Source organism: Aotus nancymaae, unplaced genomic scaffold (genome assembly GCF_030222135.1).
Source record: "Aotus nancymaae isolate 86718 unplaced genomic scaffold, 86718_ANA_hifiasm-v0.15.2.pri h1tg000030l, whole genome shotgun sequence".
Classification (NCBI taxonomy): domain Eukaryota; kingdom Metazoa; phylum Chordata; class Mammalia; order Primates; family Aotidae; genus Aotus; species Aotus nancymaae.
The window spans coordinates 16,777,915-16,791,817 of NW_026988443.1; the positions used below are offsets into that span (position 1 = coordinate 16,777,915).

General features: G+C 35.1%; 1 protein-coding gene across 3 annotated transcripts in view; it reads right to left on the reverse strand.

Annotated features, from left to right (window-relative positions):
* Window positions 1-13,903, reverse strand: part of CDH8 (cadherin 8) — a 382,992-nt gene that overhangs the window by 164,036 nt on the left and 205,053 nt on the right. For all 3 annotated transcript variants that reach the window (XM_012462530.2, XM_012462528.2, XM_012462529.2), the window contains exon 5: window positions 216-383. In XM_012462530.2, coding sequence (XP_012317953.1) covers window positions 216-383 — 168 coding nt within the window. The remainder of the gene's footprint in view (window positions 1-215; window positions 384-13,903) is intronic.

Sequence of the window (13,903 nt, forward strand, 5' to 3'; positions counted from 1 at the left end):
AATCCTTACTATATGCTTGATAGTTAGAATTTTATCAACTGCTTTGTAATCTGTAAAACAGGAATAAGTTTAGTGCCAAAATCATGCCATACCTGGCACTTAATAAGTCACTCAATGGTTGCTGTCAGGTTTTTAAATAGCACTACAAATTATAATATAAATTCAAATGGAAACATCATACCAAGATTCTCACCCAGTGCAGGAAATTAACTTACTCTGTGCAAATTTTGGAGGATTGTCATTAACATCAGTAAGAGTCACTGTAAGTGTTGTGGTCCCAGACAGGCCACCAGAGTGTCCACCCATATCTTTGGCTTGGATAACAACCAGGTATTCCTCCTTGGCTTCTCTGTCCATGTTGGGAAGGGCAGTTTTTATAATAGCTGAGGGGGAAAACGGAAGAATGACTTTCAGTCAGAGAGCTAATTCAAAAATGAAAGTGTTAATCTCACACATGTACACACATAAACATGCGAGCATACACCAAGTCCCTACTCAGATAATTTTCTGTGTTCTTCTGACATTTGATTGGTGTGTGCCTGTTATATCAAGGAGAAAGATTGCATAGACATTTACAGATAACTTGCAAAAATATATTTTATAATGTATAAAAAAGAACTTGCAAAAATATATAGTAGAAAGTAAACTGAATGGCATACCCTTGCCTACCAAATTAAACAGTATATCATAACACAGCCTCATTTATCCCAGAAAACCCTGGAAGTGAAAAGAATCCTCCAATTTAGCACAGACCCCAATTCTCCTACAAGAGGAGTAAGTACACAAATAGCTTGAAGGCTCTGAGGTCAAAGATAAATTATTCTGAAATTCACAAATACATTAGAGAGATGAAATAAATAAATGCATCTTAGAATCAACTCAGATGAATAAAATACCAATCAGAATTAATATAGTCAAGAGTCTAAGTTCTAATCTACTGTTCAACTATATTTATATTTTTATTGTTTAGATACATCTTCTCTTTGTAAAAGAATCAAACATTTTAGAAATATAGAAAGATATAGGAAAAGGTGAGTAAAATATAAAATTACGTAAAATACAATAAAATTAATCACTGCTCAAATCTTAATGTTTTTTCTTCTGATATATATTCAGGGTTTCATGTGGGTTTTTTCTGTTTGTTTCACTAGTAATTTGATATGCTTGTTAAAGATCCAAAATTTGCTTAGATACTCCTTAAGTTATTTTGAAAATCAAAAGTATTTAGCTCTCTCTCTACCTCCACATATTTTTTCAGAGGTAATGCTGACATTTTGATGTGCAAAATTCCAAGGCCATGATACATACATACACACAAATGTGCATATAAACATTTAAAAGCAGACATGATCATAATGTAGGTAGCATTCTGAGACTTAGTTTTTCTCACAGGAGATGTTTTTGAAAAATTTGCATCACTGCATAGAGGTTCCTACAGTTGTATAATTTTTTCATTGTACAATATACTGTACGTGAGTAAAGCATTCCCATATTGATAAATGTTGCAGTTTTTTCTTATTTTTCCATGTCAAACAACTGAGATATGTATTAGTATGATAACATTGTATTTTTTTATTTCCTGAATTTTTACTTAACTCTATGTGATAAGATGCCCCTTCCCCATATTGCTAAATGTCCATAATAAAACATATTTTGACTAGTCCAGAATATATCCATTGAATCAATGTGCATTACATCTCTGGACAAGCTAAAAGGAAAGCATCCAGATTAAAGATAATGTAACCCCTTCACTTCTAACCCAAGGGCACGGTACATGTTCAATTCAAATTGAAGCTGAGCCATTGCCTTGGCCACTTCTGAAGTTGTAAAATTTTTTTGACTCATATGGTTTACTTAAATTATCTGTCTATGAAAGCATTGGAAGGAGTTCAAGTCCCTGAATCATTTAAGTAGCAAGTGAGTCCCAAGAGTGACCAGGGAAATATAATGCACCTACACAGAGAGCAGGCTCTGGGAAGAACTGTGAGTTCTTAGACACTTTATTAGACTCTGACACAACTTTAATAATAGAGCTTCCCATTCAGAGAGTACTGAATTAGATAACCTTGCTTATTTGGAAACATTTGTAATAATATGATGATATTTTTCAATGTAATGGTTTGTTTCAGCATTTGATCATACCATAATATAACTCATAGATCATACCTATATACTTAAAAATAAAAACAGAAAGAAAAGTAGAAATATAGCAATCATTCAGATTTAGATTACTGTGAGGCATTGTTGAGAAGAAAATAAACAGATAAGCAAAAAACAGCAACGAAGATAACAAAATGTCATTATATTAGCATGTTGAGATACCAAGATAGCTATTCTGCTATGAATATGTATTTTCATAACCTAGAATAGTTTCATCATGGCTCAAATTTTCAGTTAAAAAAGATTAGAACATTGTTTTCCTCCCGTGACATTTACATGAATGCTTATACCACCACATTCTAAGGTCATCACCAAAGGCCATCCATTGGACTTTGCAATTTGACATGAAGCTTCTAATAATCAGAGTAAAATACTGTAGTTTTCCAAGGAAAGCAGCAATTTTTTTCAAGAAAGTTGATGACGTGAAGTCTATGCATGAGACTTCTTAGGTTATTTGCATAAAAGAACTACAACTTCTCCGAGTCAAAAAAGATTGGTATGTATCATTCTCATCGTTTTGTTTATATATTGTGAAAGTGAAAATGTAAAATAAAACAAAACTGTGATATCTTTCAGGCATTTGGAATTAAAATAGTTTTTTTTTTTTTTTTTTTTTTTTTTTACTCACTTGGAAATAACACCTTTGGTTTAGTCTCTACAAGTTATATCAGAATATAAGTGAAGCATCACAGTGGAGAATCTTGTTTATCAAATAGGACAAGAAATGCTCCATGGGACTTTATCAATTGCAAAAGTCTTTCTACCATCCAGCATTGAGGTATGCAGTTTCACACTACCTAAGAGGCATATACAGCTGACTCTCGAACAACACAAGAGATTAAGGGTGTTGACCCCATGTGCAGCTGAAAATCTGAATGTCACTTTTGACTCCCCCAAAACTTAACTGCTAATAACCTACTATTGACCACAAACCTTACTGATAAAACAAACAGTCGATTAACATATAAATGGAATAGTGTCAGAGATTTGTGAACCAGAACAATTCCATCTTGAATAGGAGCTAGGTAAAATAAGGCTGAGACCTTCTGAGCTGCATTCCCACACAGTTAAGGCATTCTAACTTACAGGATGAGCTAGGAAGCCAGCACAAGATACGGATCATAAAGACCTTGCTGATAAAACAGTTTGCAGTAAAGAAACTGGCCAAAACCCACCAAAATCAAGATCGCAACAAGAGTGACCTCTGGGTGTCCCTACTGCTCCACTCCCACCAGTGCCATGACAGTTTACAAAGGCCATGGCAACCTCAGGAAGTTACTCTATATGGTCTGAAAAGGGTAGGCATGAATAATCCATCCCTTGTTTAGCATATAATCAAGACACAATCATAAACATGATCAACCAGGAGCCCTCAGGGCTTCTCTGTCTATAGAATAGCCATTTTTTTATTCCTTTACTTTCTTAATCAACTTGCTTTCACTTTATTCCACAGATTCGCCCTGAATTCTTTCTTGCATGAGATCCAAGAACCCTCTCTTGGAGTCTAGATTGGGACCCTTTTCCTGTAACAATAGTATCTACATGCCTTTTATGCATTCATGACCTTCATTTTTCTTATTTTTTTTTTATTCTAGGCTACATGGTTCATCTGTCAATTTTTGCAAATTGTTGAAAATCTCAGAAAAATTTCTAAAATACATACTGAAAAAAATGTACATGTAAGTGGACCCTCACAGTTTAAACCTGTATTGTTCAAGGGTCAGTCATGTATTTTCAAGTTTGATTCCTCTCATAAATGCTCCCTTCATAATTGAAGTCAAGCAAGTTTGTATTTTTTATCTTAGTCTTAAACATACTAACTTTGCAACTATGAATAAATTATTAAACTCATCAGAAGTCCATATCATCTCAGAGATAATAACCAGCATCTCACTGTGGATATTCCAAGATGCTGTGAGATAATTCAGGCAAAGTTCCTGGTACACAGTAGTCACCCAACCACACTGTTAAGCTTCCCCAACCAGTCTTTTTAATGCTTATGTGGATAGTGGTTAGAATACAGAATATTCTCCAATTGCTCCTACAAGTTCGCCGCCCAGCCCCGTCCACCGCGGTAACAGACTGTCTCAATTAACTCCCTTACTCTCTGGCTTTTTGTTAGGTTCCACCAACATACATTAGCCTAGGAGGTTGTATGAATGACTCCCACGTACTCCTCTAAAGACTTTATTCCTATATTTGGCAACTCAGGTTATTAATTACAGATCTCGCTAAAGTAAAATTCTATCTAGTATCGAATAACAGCCACTTTCCTTTGCTCCTTAAGGTCTAGGAGTCTTGATGATACTTCTGTTGCTAGCATCTGATGCTGCATTCTTCCATGAAAGTCTCTCTTAACTGGGCCATACCTTTGTCAATAGTCCCTTTGTTAAATTCTCCTCAATTGTCTCATTCCTGACAAGATCCTAAAATATACGATTACAATACTGGGACTTTGTCCAAGTGCCGGACATTTTGCCCACATGTCACTCTTACACAGACATCTATAGTTCAAAAGTACTTCAGTGTAATAATGTACTGTGGTCCAGACCTGCTCCTTAAGAAGGCAGGGCAGATTGTTTTCTTACCTGTAAAATGAGAGTAATACCCATTCAGTTAAGTGAGTTGCTCAAGATGACCCCACGGGAAGCTGCACCTCTGAGAGTCTTTGCATCTCTTCTTTTCTTCTGCAACGTTGGGAGTAGTTTTTCTGATTTCTAAGGCGAGTAGGGAGTCTCTCCAACGCTTCTTTAGAGCATGCAGCAGAGTTAATTGGCTTCAGTTCAAACTGAATAATGAAAAGCTCTTGCTTTCCTGAGTCCACTGCCTCTAGTCTCAACCCCATGACTAGCAGAAACTCATTAAAAAATCCAAGACAGAATTTGTGGAACCCTTTTTATGCTACCTTGTGGCTGTAAAGCAGGATAGGGGAAACCACGATTGCCCTGGATCCTCTTATTTTTCTCTTTGTGTTGTGGCTTATTTACACATGTTACTTAACTTTACTATTCCTCAATGTATTTCACTTCCATAGATATTTCAAGATATCGACAAGCTCCTAAAATAGAAGATGAAAATAGGCTTACAATTCCTTTCTACTTTTCTCCTGCTTTGGCTAGCATATCTCCCAAGCACTAGTAGCTTCAGGCTGTTTCTTTCATGGAAATAAATGTGTTTGATGAGACACTCTGTGTCCAGTAAAACAAATGAATGAGTAAATAAAATTATGGACAAGAGAGAACTCTCCTATTTTAAAATAATTGTTTGGTATGAAATACAACCTAATACACAAAATATAGTAATTAAGGAAGACTTTTCAAATTTGAGAAGTATTTAAACTCTCAGATTTGAGAAGTCAAAAAATTTGAACTATGAATGCTAAAAAGTGACTTAAATCATCAATAAAATGGCATTGCTTACCCATTTTCAACTTTTATTCTAAAAAACAAGAGAGAAGATTCTGAATCACTAGTTGCCAAAATAAACTAATGTAAAGCAAATTTTGATGGTGCTACTTTGAATAACCTCCCATTGCCCAAGATGTAAATCATGTCTATCTTTTTCCGTGATTGGTCAAGCAGCAGTAGTATCCACGTCCCTAGCATGCTTATAGTCACACATTCTCAACACTCAGCACATGTTCAGAAGCTCACATAAATTTAAGCTTCCACTATGTCAATGTGGCGACAAGTTAGAGTTCCCTTTTAGGAGAAGCAATATGACCAAATGCTTTCTTCTGAAGCAATTAATAAAATTCTTGATGGGGATATTTGATAAATAACCTCACAATGAAGAAAATAGCTTAGATCATTTTTCAGCATAGAAATTCCAGAATAAGACTGTTGAGTTGATAGAATTATCTGATCACATGTTTTATTTTTTACTTTTGTAAATTTTCAACTCAGTAATGGCTCTAGGGTTTAGATTTAGATCTATTTGTAATCAACTAGCCTTGGACTAACAACAGAACATCCCCAGGACAAATTTTCCTTGAAAATGTGGGGCTGTAACATTTTGTAATTTTGAGAAGGGAAAATTGCACTTGGTGTTCAGGGGTCCTGAAGTCTCAGTAGCTTAAGCTGCATAGGAGTTCCAAATGAGAGAATACAAACCATTATATTTTAGAAGTTTTCCTGGAACTTCCTTTTGAAAAATTCAAGCAAATAAGAGAATTTAATTAATGAGAACCTTCCATTCTCCATGAAGTTAATTCAATGGAAATTTGAACCTGGCGCTGGGGGTAGAAGAAGATTGGAGGGGCGGGGGGCAGTGAATTCTGGTAGAAGAATTATAAGGAAAAGAAGGATCATCTTGCTTTGAAACCAACATTCATTACCTTGCTGTGAATAGACTGATGTGTTTGATTCTCCTGTATTTAAGACATGATTTTATCTTCAGGTTATTCAATCAAATGGAGATTTTCCTGGTTCAGAAGTTTAAGAATTTAAATCCTAGACTGGCCTAAGTTCCTTTAGTGCTCAACAGCTGCTCCTTATGTCTCATCATCCAGGGAGTACTTCTGATTAGAATCCAGCTTCAGTCATTTCGAAAACATTAAACTTGTGTGTGTGTTCTTTTTTCTTCCCATTGTCTTTGGCGTTATCATTTGAGAAGCATTTTGTATCCGTCACGAAGATTTCTTTTTATAATTTCTGTGATATCACCAGATTGAGAGTCTTCACGAGAAAGGCAAGGGGATGCTGATTGACTCTTTTGTCATTTTGAAGGCTGATTACTGTAATTCAGTCTTCACGGGTCTCCCAGATTGTGCTGTTCAAAGATTGCAGTTGATATAAAATGCTGTGCTAGACTCCTCTTTTGAATAAGACTTGTTGAACACATTATCCTGGTTATGAAACCACTAGCTTTGTTATCCCCAAAAACCCTTTCAAATTCAATGTGCAATTATCATTTTATTATCTGTGAAAAGAGGTCTTTTACTTATGAGGTTAAGAGGTAAAATGTTATAAGAGACAATTCTTTCATGGGGAGGGGATTGTGTCTTGTACCCATACTTTCTGCGAGCTATGTGATTTGTGCTACATGCTACCAGTTATTAAGAATAAAGTGTGTATAGCCAGAGATAATTTCACACATGCCCACCTCACCACTGAATAACAGAATCACAACAATGTCAAACTTGCACAGATATACCACAAAAGAAAAAATGCAACACTTAGACAAATACTTTAGAAAATAATTTGGCCTCCATAAGGCTCAAAGAAAATAGCATTTTCCTTTCTTGGTGACTAATAATTTATCATTTAGACAGATAGGAGAGAAATTATAGAGATAGATAGATAGGAAAATAGAGAAATAGATAAATAGACTGATATATAGATTGACTTGAATTTGGAGAAACTGTATCTGCTCTTATACATTTCTGGTGACTTTTTAAAATATAACAACCCATTTGGAAATACAGTTGATCAAGTTAATCAGCAATCAAAAGTTTGTTTATGCATTTTGATCAGTATTTTTAAAACTAAGAACTCATTCTAAGAAAATGATAAATTTTATTTTCTTTTGGCCACTCATATTTTTAGTTTTAGATGTTCACTTTTCAGTATAATATTTTTTAAAAGAAAAACAATTTAAATAATAACAAGAAAAATATTCAATTAGTGGTTAAGTTTACAGATAGCAAAGGCAGACCATATAAAGTAGGCATTAAAAACTGTTATAAAGATCCTATTATAAATTATTACATTATAAAATTTTTTAGTATTATTTTGAATTTTATATGTCTTGATTAGTCTGTGGCATATTGTGCACATAAAAATTTGGAATAAATACACACAAAAATAGCTTGATATGTTTTAGCGCAGGCACTGGAAGTGTCCCCCACCCATATTTCCCAACTGCCTACAACAGGAAGCAAAGATCTGTGTTAAGGGAATGGGCTCTGGAGTTAGCTAGATGAGAAATTATTTTTGTAAAACTATTACCAGCCATGTGATCTTGGGCATGTCACTGAAACTCCCTGAGGCTCACTGATCTCATGCACCAAATGTTGTTAATTGCAATCAAGAGTTTAAACTCAGTATTATTGGTATCATTCAGTCTCATTACATGATAAGTAAAAAGGCAAATGTTGTAATTTCTATTTTTTATATACACAGTATATATATATATATTTAAACATATACATATGCATACTCATGGCTATAAATATATACATATAAATGTATACCTATTTTGTATTTCTTTTTATAAATATATAGGTTCATATACAGATATATAGATTCACACATATGTAAATACAAGCATACTTTGTATTTAGGTTTTACAAATGTATATACACATACGTATATACATGTCAAATGAAAGTTAGGTATTAATTCAGTAGTTGTGAGAATCAGCAAATATTTATGCTATTTTTAAATTAGAAAAAAAGATTATGTTCAGAAAATCTATGGCAAGATATGAACATCTCTCATCAATTTCAGAAAGGTAATGCTTCCACAGTGATTTCCAGGTAAATAACTTTTTCTTTGTATTCAAATCTTTGCATGACTTGTCCCCAAACATCTTTTACTATAGCACTCTACACACCATACGCCTTTGATTTTTCCAGACACTTTCCTTTCTTTGGATTTGCCATATACTTTGGCTCCTCTACAATTTGGTCTGGATAATACAGTCTAGACCACCCTTATTCTTTACTGGATCTCTTAAAATTCCATTCATTCTTTCAGTCCCAGCTCTAATGTTTCACCTGCCACGAAGCCTTTCCAAGTAGAAGTAATTTCTCTCTTCCTTTTGATTGTCTGCACCTTTTCTAGAAACTTCCTTATAGCATTTACTTTTATGTTTCTTCTCCGTTTCACCACCTCCTCTATTTCAACCTGTCCTGCTAGCAAATTAATGGGCATGGAATTCATGTCATAATTATCCTTGTATGCCCAGAGCCTAACATAATCCCTGGCACATAATAGGTTATTCAACAAATGTAAGAAATAAAAAAAAAACTACAAAGAGATAAAGAGAAGATAGGAGAGAATGAAAATGGAGAAAGAAAGAGAGAAAAAAATGGTAATTGAAGTTTCTTCGAGCTGCTTCAGGGACTCAGCCCTGGAGCATGCAACTACTTGAAAAATACTAATAATTGTCATGTCTCCAGGGACCAGAGACATACAGATGTTGTTACACAATCACAGAGCCAGTAAGTGTGTGTGTCTGGTGGGAGGGGAGGGGTGTGTGTGGCAGGGCTTTAACTTCAAGTCTTGCTGCTCTAAGGCTCAAGTGCTACTTCATTCCATAACAGATTGAGTCACATCGTGAGGTTATGCTGGTTTTCCGGAAGAAGGACATAGCACTTCAATTAATGCTAGTGAGGTGAGTGTGCTTTACAGACTGAAGAACACAGAGGTTCTCATTGTTTCTGTAAATATTTTACTTATTTCATAATTGACATTTGAAGTATTAATTAAATGTCTCAATATAAATTCGTAGGGCAGTGTTCTAACAGTTCATATATTCTCAGGAATACTCAAAAGAGGGTGGTGCTGATGAGTTACGTATCCTAGTAATATTTCATGAATGTAATTACTTGGGGATGAATTCAATGATGTTCTGGTGTTACTTGATATTTTTGAAGTTTCATAGTTATTTATTTCTCTTGGAAAACATATAGTTATTACATGTATATTCTCCTATAAGATCTGATAGGAAAACAATTCATTTCCCACAGGTGAATATATATTATCATATTAATATTAGGAATTCAGAATGTGACCCAGCCATGAGAAAGGTCTTAGACAAGGTCTCACAGCCTACAGCCAAACGAGGATCCAAACCTTGGTCTTTAGAATCTTAATTATATATTTTTTAATTTGCCTAGAAACTCCATGTCTGATAAAAAGATTGCAGAAAATAATATACTCTCCTTTGCCAAAAAAAAAAAAAAAATCTCTGCAGAATGCTAAGTAAGACATTTGTCCAACGATCGCCTTCTATGCTATCCCAGCATCTTAATATGAGTCTGTTTGACAGGCATGTCTCTGTCATAGAGGTTTTCTATGTTAACCTCTACATGCCCTGCCCCATTTAGGCTTGGAAATTGTTGCCATAGCACAGCAGCTTGAAAGCTTTGAATCAGATAATTGAGGATCATTCCAGTATCTCAACGTGTAAAAATTACTTCCTTACATGTGAATTTCCTGTTTTATAATGTAGCATATACTTAGACTAAAAAAACTACAGCTTCTTAATTATCCCACTGTGTAGATCACAGCCATCTCTATATCCATATCCATATGGAATAACATATGAAATCCCTGCAAGTGAATTAACTATTACATTCCATCTCTATATTTTTACTCCCAACATGCATAGTGACTTAGTATAGACTGTTACTTCTGCAGCTCTTGGATTCCCTGTTAAATAATTCTAACACAGGCCACAATTTCCAGTACCAACATATGGCTAGTCAATGACTGATGCTACCTAAATTGCCAATTTTGAGTTACATTGAAATACTTGCAATTATTCCTATTCAGAATTAAGGTGAAATTTCTTTTTTTCCTAAATGGAAACACTTCCAGGGGACTCTTCAATCAAGTGGAATTATTTCTATGAAGAACATGATGGCACTATTCTTTCCTTAAGCCATAATTCCAATAACTAATTATACGTATAATGAGTATGGGTGGTAGAAGAAAGCATTGAATTTTTTAGTGACTTTCACTTTGCTTTTTTAAACCACCCATACTTCAGAAGTTACACAGAAGAGAACAGCAGGGTTGTAGAGAGAATGAGGCACTGGCCCTGGAGTTGCCGACTAAGAAATGTAGCCAGAATTCAGATCCGACTCTAAATACTAGTTACCAAGTATTTTCAATTCTTAGAACCATAGTCTCCTCCTCTGTAAAACAGACATAGAAATACCAACCTGAGACTTATAAAATAGCACCTGACATAATTCACAGAGTACAACAGGTACTCAAAACACATTTGAATTGAATCGATCTTATCTCCAAATGTTAAAGTGATTCTAATGTCTCTCATGCTCCAAAGACCTAGATATCAATGAAACACACTATGTCTGATTGATCAATAAGACATGATCAATCATGGCACATCATATTGAACACAGCCTACCAATATGCACAAGTAATACCAGTAGTGTTTTGGGAGCCCAGGTTTGATATGACACAATGGGTTGGATTGGCTTTTTCACTTCCAGCTGTTGTAAGCAACCTGGGAAATTTTCTTAACATCTCGGAGTCCCTGATTTTTCTTCTGTTACATGAAGACAGTGCTTACCCTAAAATATTTTTTAAATATTATTATTAAAGATAAATGCATGAAAAAATATTTAGCCAATAGTAATATAAAATAATCATTAGCTGATCAATGTTATGATGACAACAACAATAACTACTACTATACCACCCCTAAGAGTACATTACTGCTGTAATTGCATAACTCTGATTGCACAAAGCTGTAAAGATAGGGACAATAATTGCTTCCATTGCTTTAAAACAGGGCACAACTATTTTAATGGGAGATCTTTGGCCAGGGAGGGAGTGTCTTCATTTAATTATGGTAGCTACCACAATGACTATGGAACACAGACAGATGACTTGTCCAAATTCCCCGCCAAAGTAGGACTCAGGAGCTAGACTGGAATATCTATATCTCATTCTATAAACTATATATATTATATATAATTTTTTAGAAATATAAATATATGATATCTATTTTTCCAGGACTTTCTACCACTGTCATGCTTCTCCTGGTTTTTCTTTGTCAGCCAAAGAGGCTTATAAAACATAGATATGTACAAAAGTGAAAGATGTTCAAGTACTGAGAGGAGTTACATGCTAGAGGCACTTAAAATTCTGACTACTTGATTCTTTCACAGTAATTCAAAGGGCACAGATCTCACAACTAACCTGGATAATCTTCTCACCACTCCTTTTGTTCCTTTCAAGCCAATACCCTCCTTGACCCTTTTGTTGCATTCCACAAGTTCTGTTTTTGAAATCCTCCTACATTCTTCTTTGGGGGTGCAGACTCTCTTTCTTCCCAGTGCAGTGACTTGCCTCTTTCCTCACATTTATCTCTGAAAATAGAATTTCCCTTCTCCTCCTCCTCCTCCCCTTATGCCTCTTCTCAGACAATGCTGCTGCATGATTCCGGCTTCAGCAGATCACTGTGCAAGACATAGCATCAGCTGTTGGCTCAACACCGCTCCTCATTTTCCCTTTTGCTTATAATCTTTGGTTCCCGTTTTGCATTTTTTAATTTTTATTTTTATATTTTCCAGAAGAATGTATTTGTACTCATGCAGTCAACACCTTTCAGCTCCCATTCATACACCTGAGAGGGCTGTATGAACCCAAAATCTTGGGTTCTATTTTGTACAGATCAAGGAAAAGAGGTGTGATGGGACATACTTAGTCACTGACAAGTAATGAGTCCATCATTCCATAAGTGTTTATCAAGCACCTATTGCATATCAAACAGTTTCAGATACTAAGGATATAGTGAAAAAGTCAGAGAGGGAAGCTGACTTCACAATATCTACATTCTGAGTGTGGGGGCAGCAGACTCTATTGCAAGTTGCACAGGTACATGAAGCACAGCAACCAGACCCCACAGTGTATTGGCTTTCTGGTTCTAGCCTTTTCCTTTGTAAAACAAAGAGAGTGATATTTGCAGACAAAATAAGACAGATAATGTGTAATCTGCAAGAGCCATTCATTATTAGTGGTCCTTATACACATAGGCCACATTTTAACTATACTTAGCTTGGGCTGTCTGGGAAACTTGCAATCTAGGTGTGATTATGCTCCAAAATAAAGAGGCAAGCAGAGGGAAATAGATCTGTATGTCCCTCCAGGACAGAGATAATTATATTTGTATAAACAAAAGGCTAAGTCTGACCTTCCTTGGAGGCAAGCCGGAGGCAAAAACCACTTAAAACAGAAAGCGAGGTAGATGCTCTAGTTAATAGAGAGTTACTAAACAGAGGCTTAGTAAGAGCAGGTTGTTACAATTCCATTGTACCCTTAGTGACAGTTGTCAAAATACATCATAGCAGTGTTTCTCCAAATACATTAAGTGGCTTGTGCTTTTTATTCTTTATATTAAAATTAACTCTATACCAAATACATAATCTTATTTCTCCTTCTCTAGATTAAAAAAAATATTATATGACTCTCCCTTGCCTTTCACTTCCTGATTCTTATAAGTCTCTTCTCATTCTCCATTGCCTCCTTTCAGTATGTATTCTTTCTTTGAATGTTTTTGTTCCAATGAATCTAAGGGAAGATACATATTATAGGAATACATATTTGACATTTGAATGCATGAATGAATGGTTATTGAAATTCCACCTTTCCTAACTGTCTGCTTCCTTCAATTCAAGTTAATAAACATTCACTGATTACCTCCTATTTGTCAAGCTTTAGGTTTGGTGAGGAGTTTTGTGTGTGGGGAGGGGTGGTCTCCATAAGATTCTCTGCAGCAAAGATACCCACTATAGATAAAAGACTGGTTCCCTCAAACTCTTAGTTGTTCATGGCAATTACAGAACCTATGGTTTATCTGTTTATGTTTTCTGTTTTTGTGCTTCTTACAATGCAAAGAATGCAAGTTCCTGACTGATTTCTGAGAAACTTGCAGCCATTACTTGCATATGACATTTTATGCTGTGTAATGTTGAACAGAATACCATCTTTAGAAGTAACGTATATATATGCATATAAGTGCAACACATAAAAGAAAAAAATCA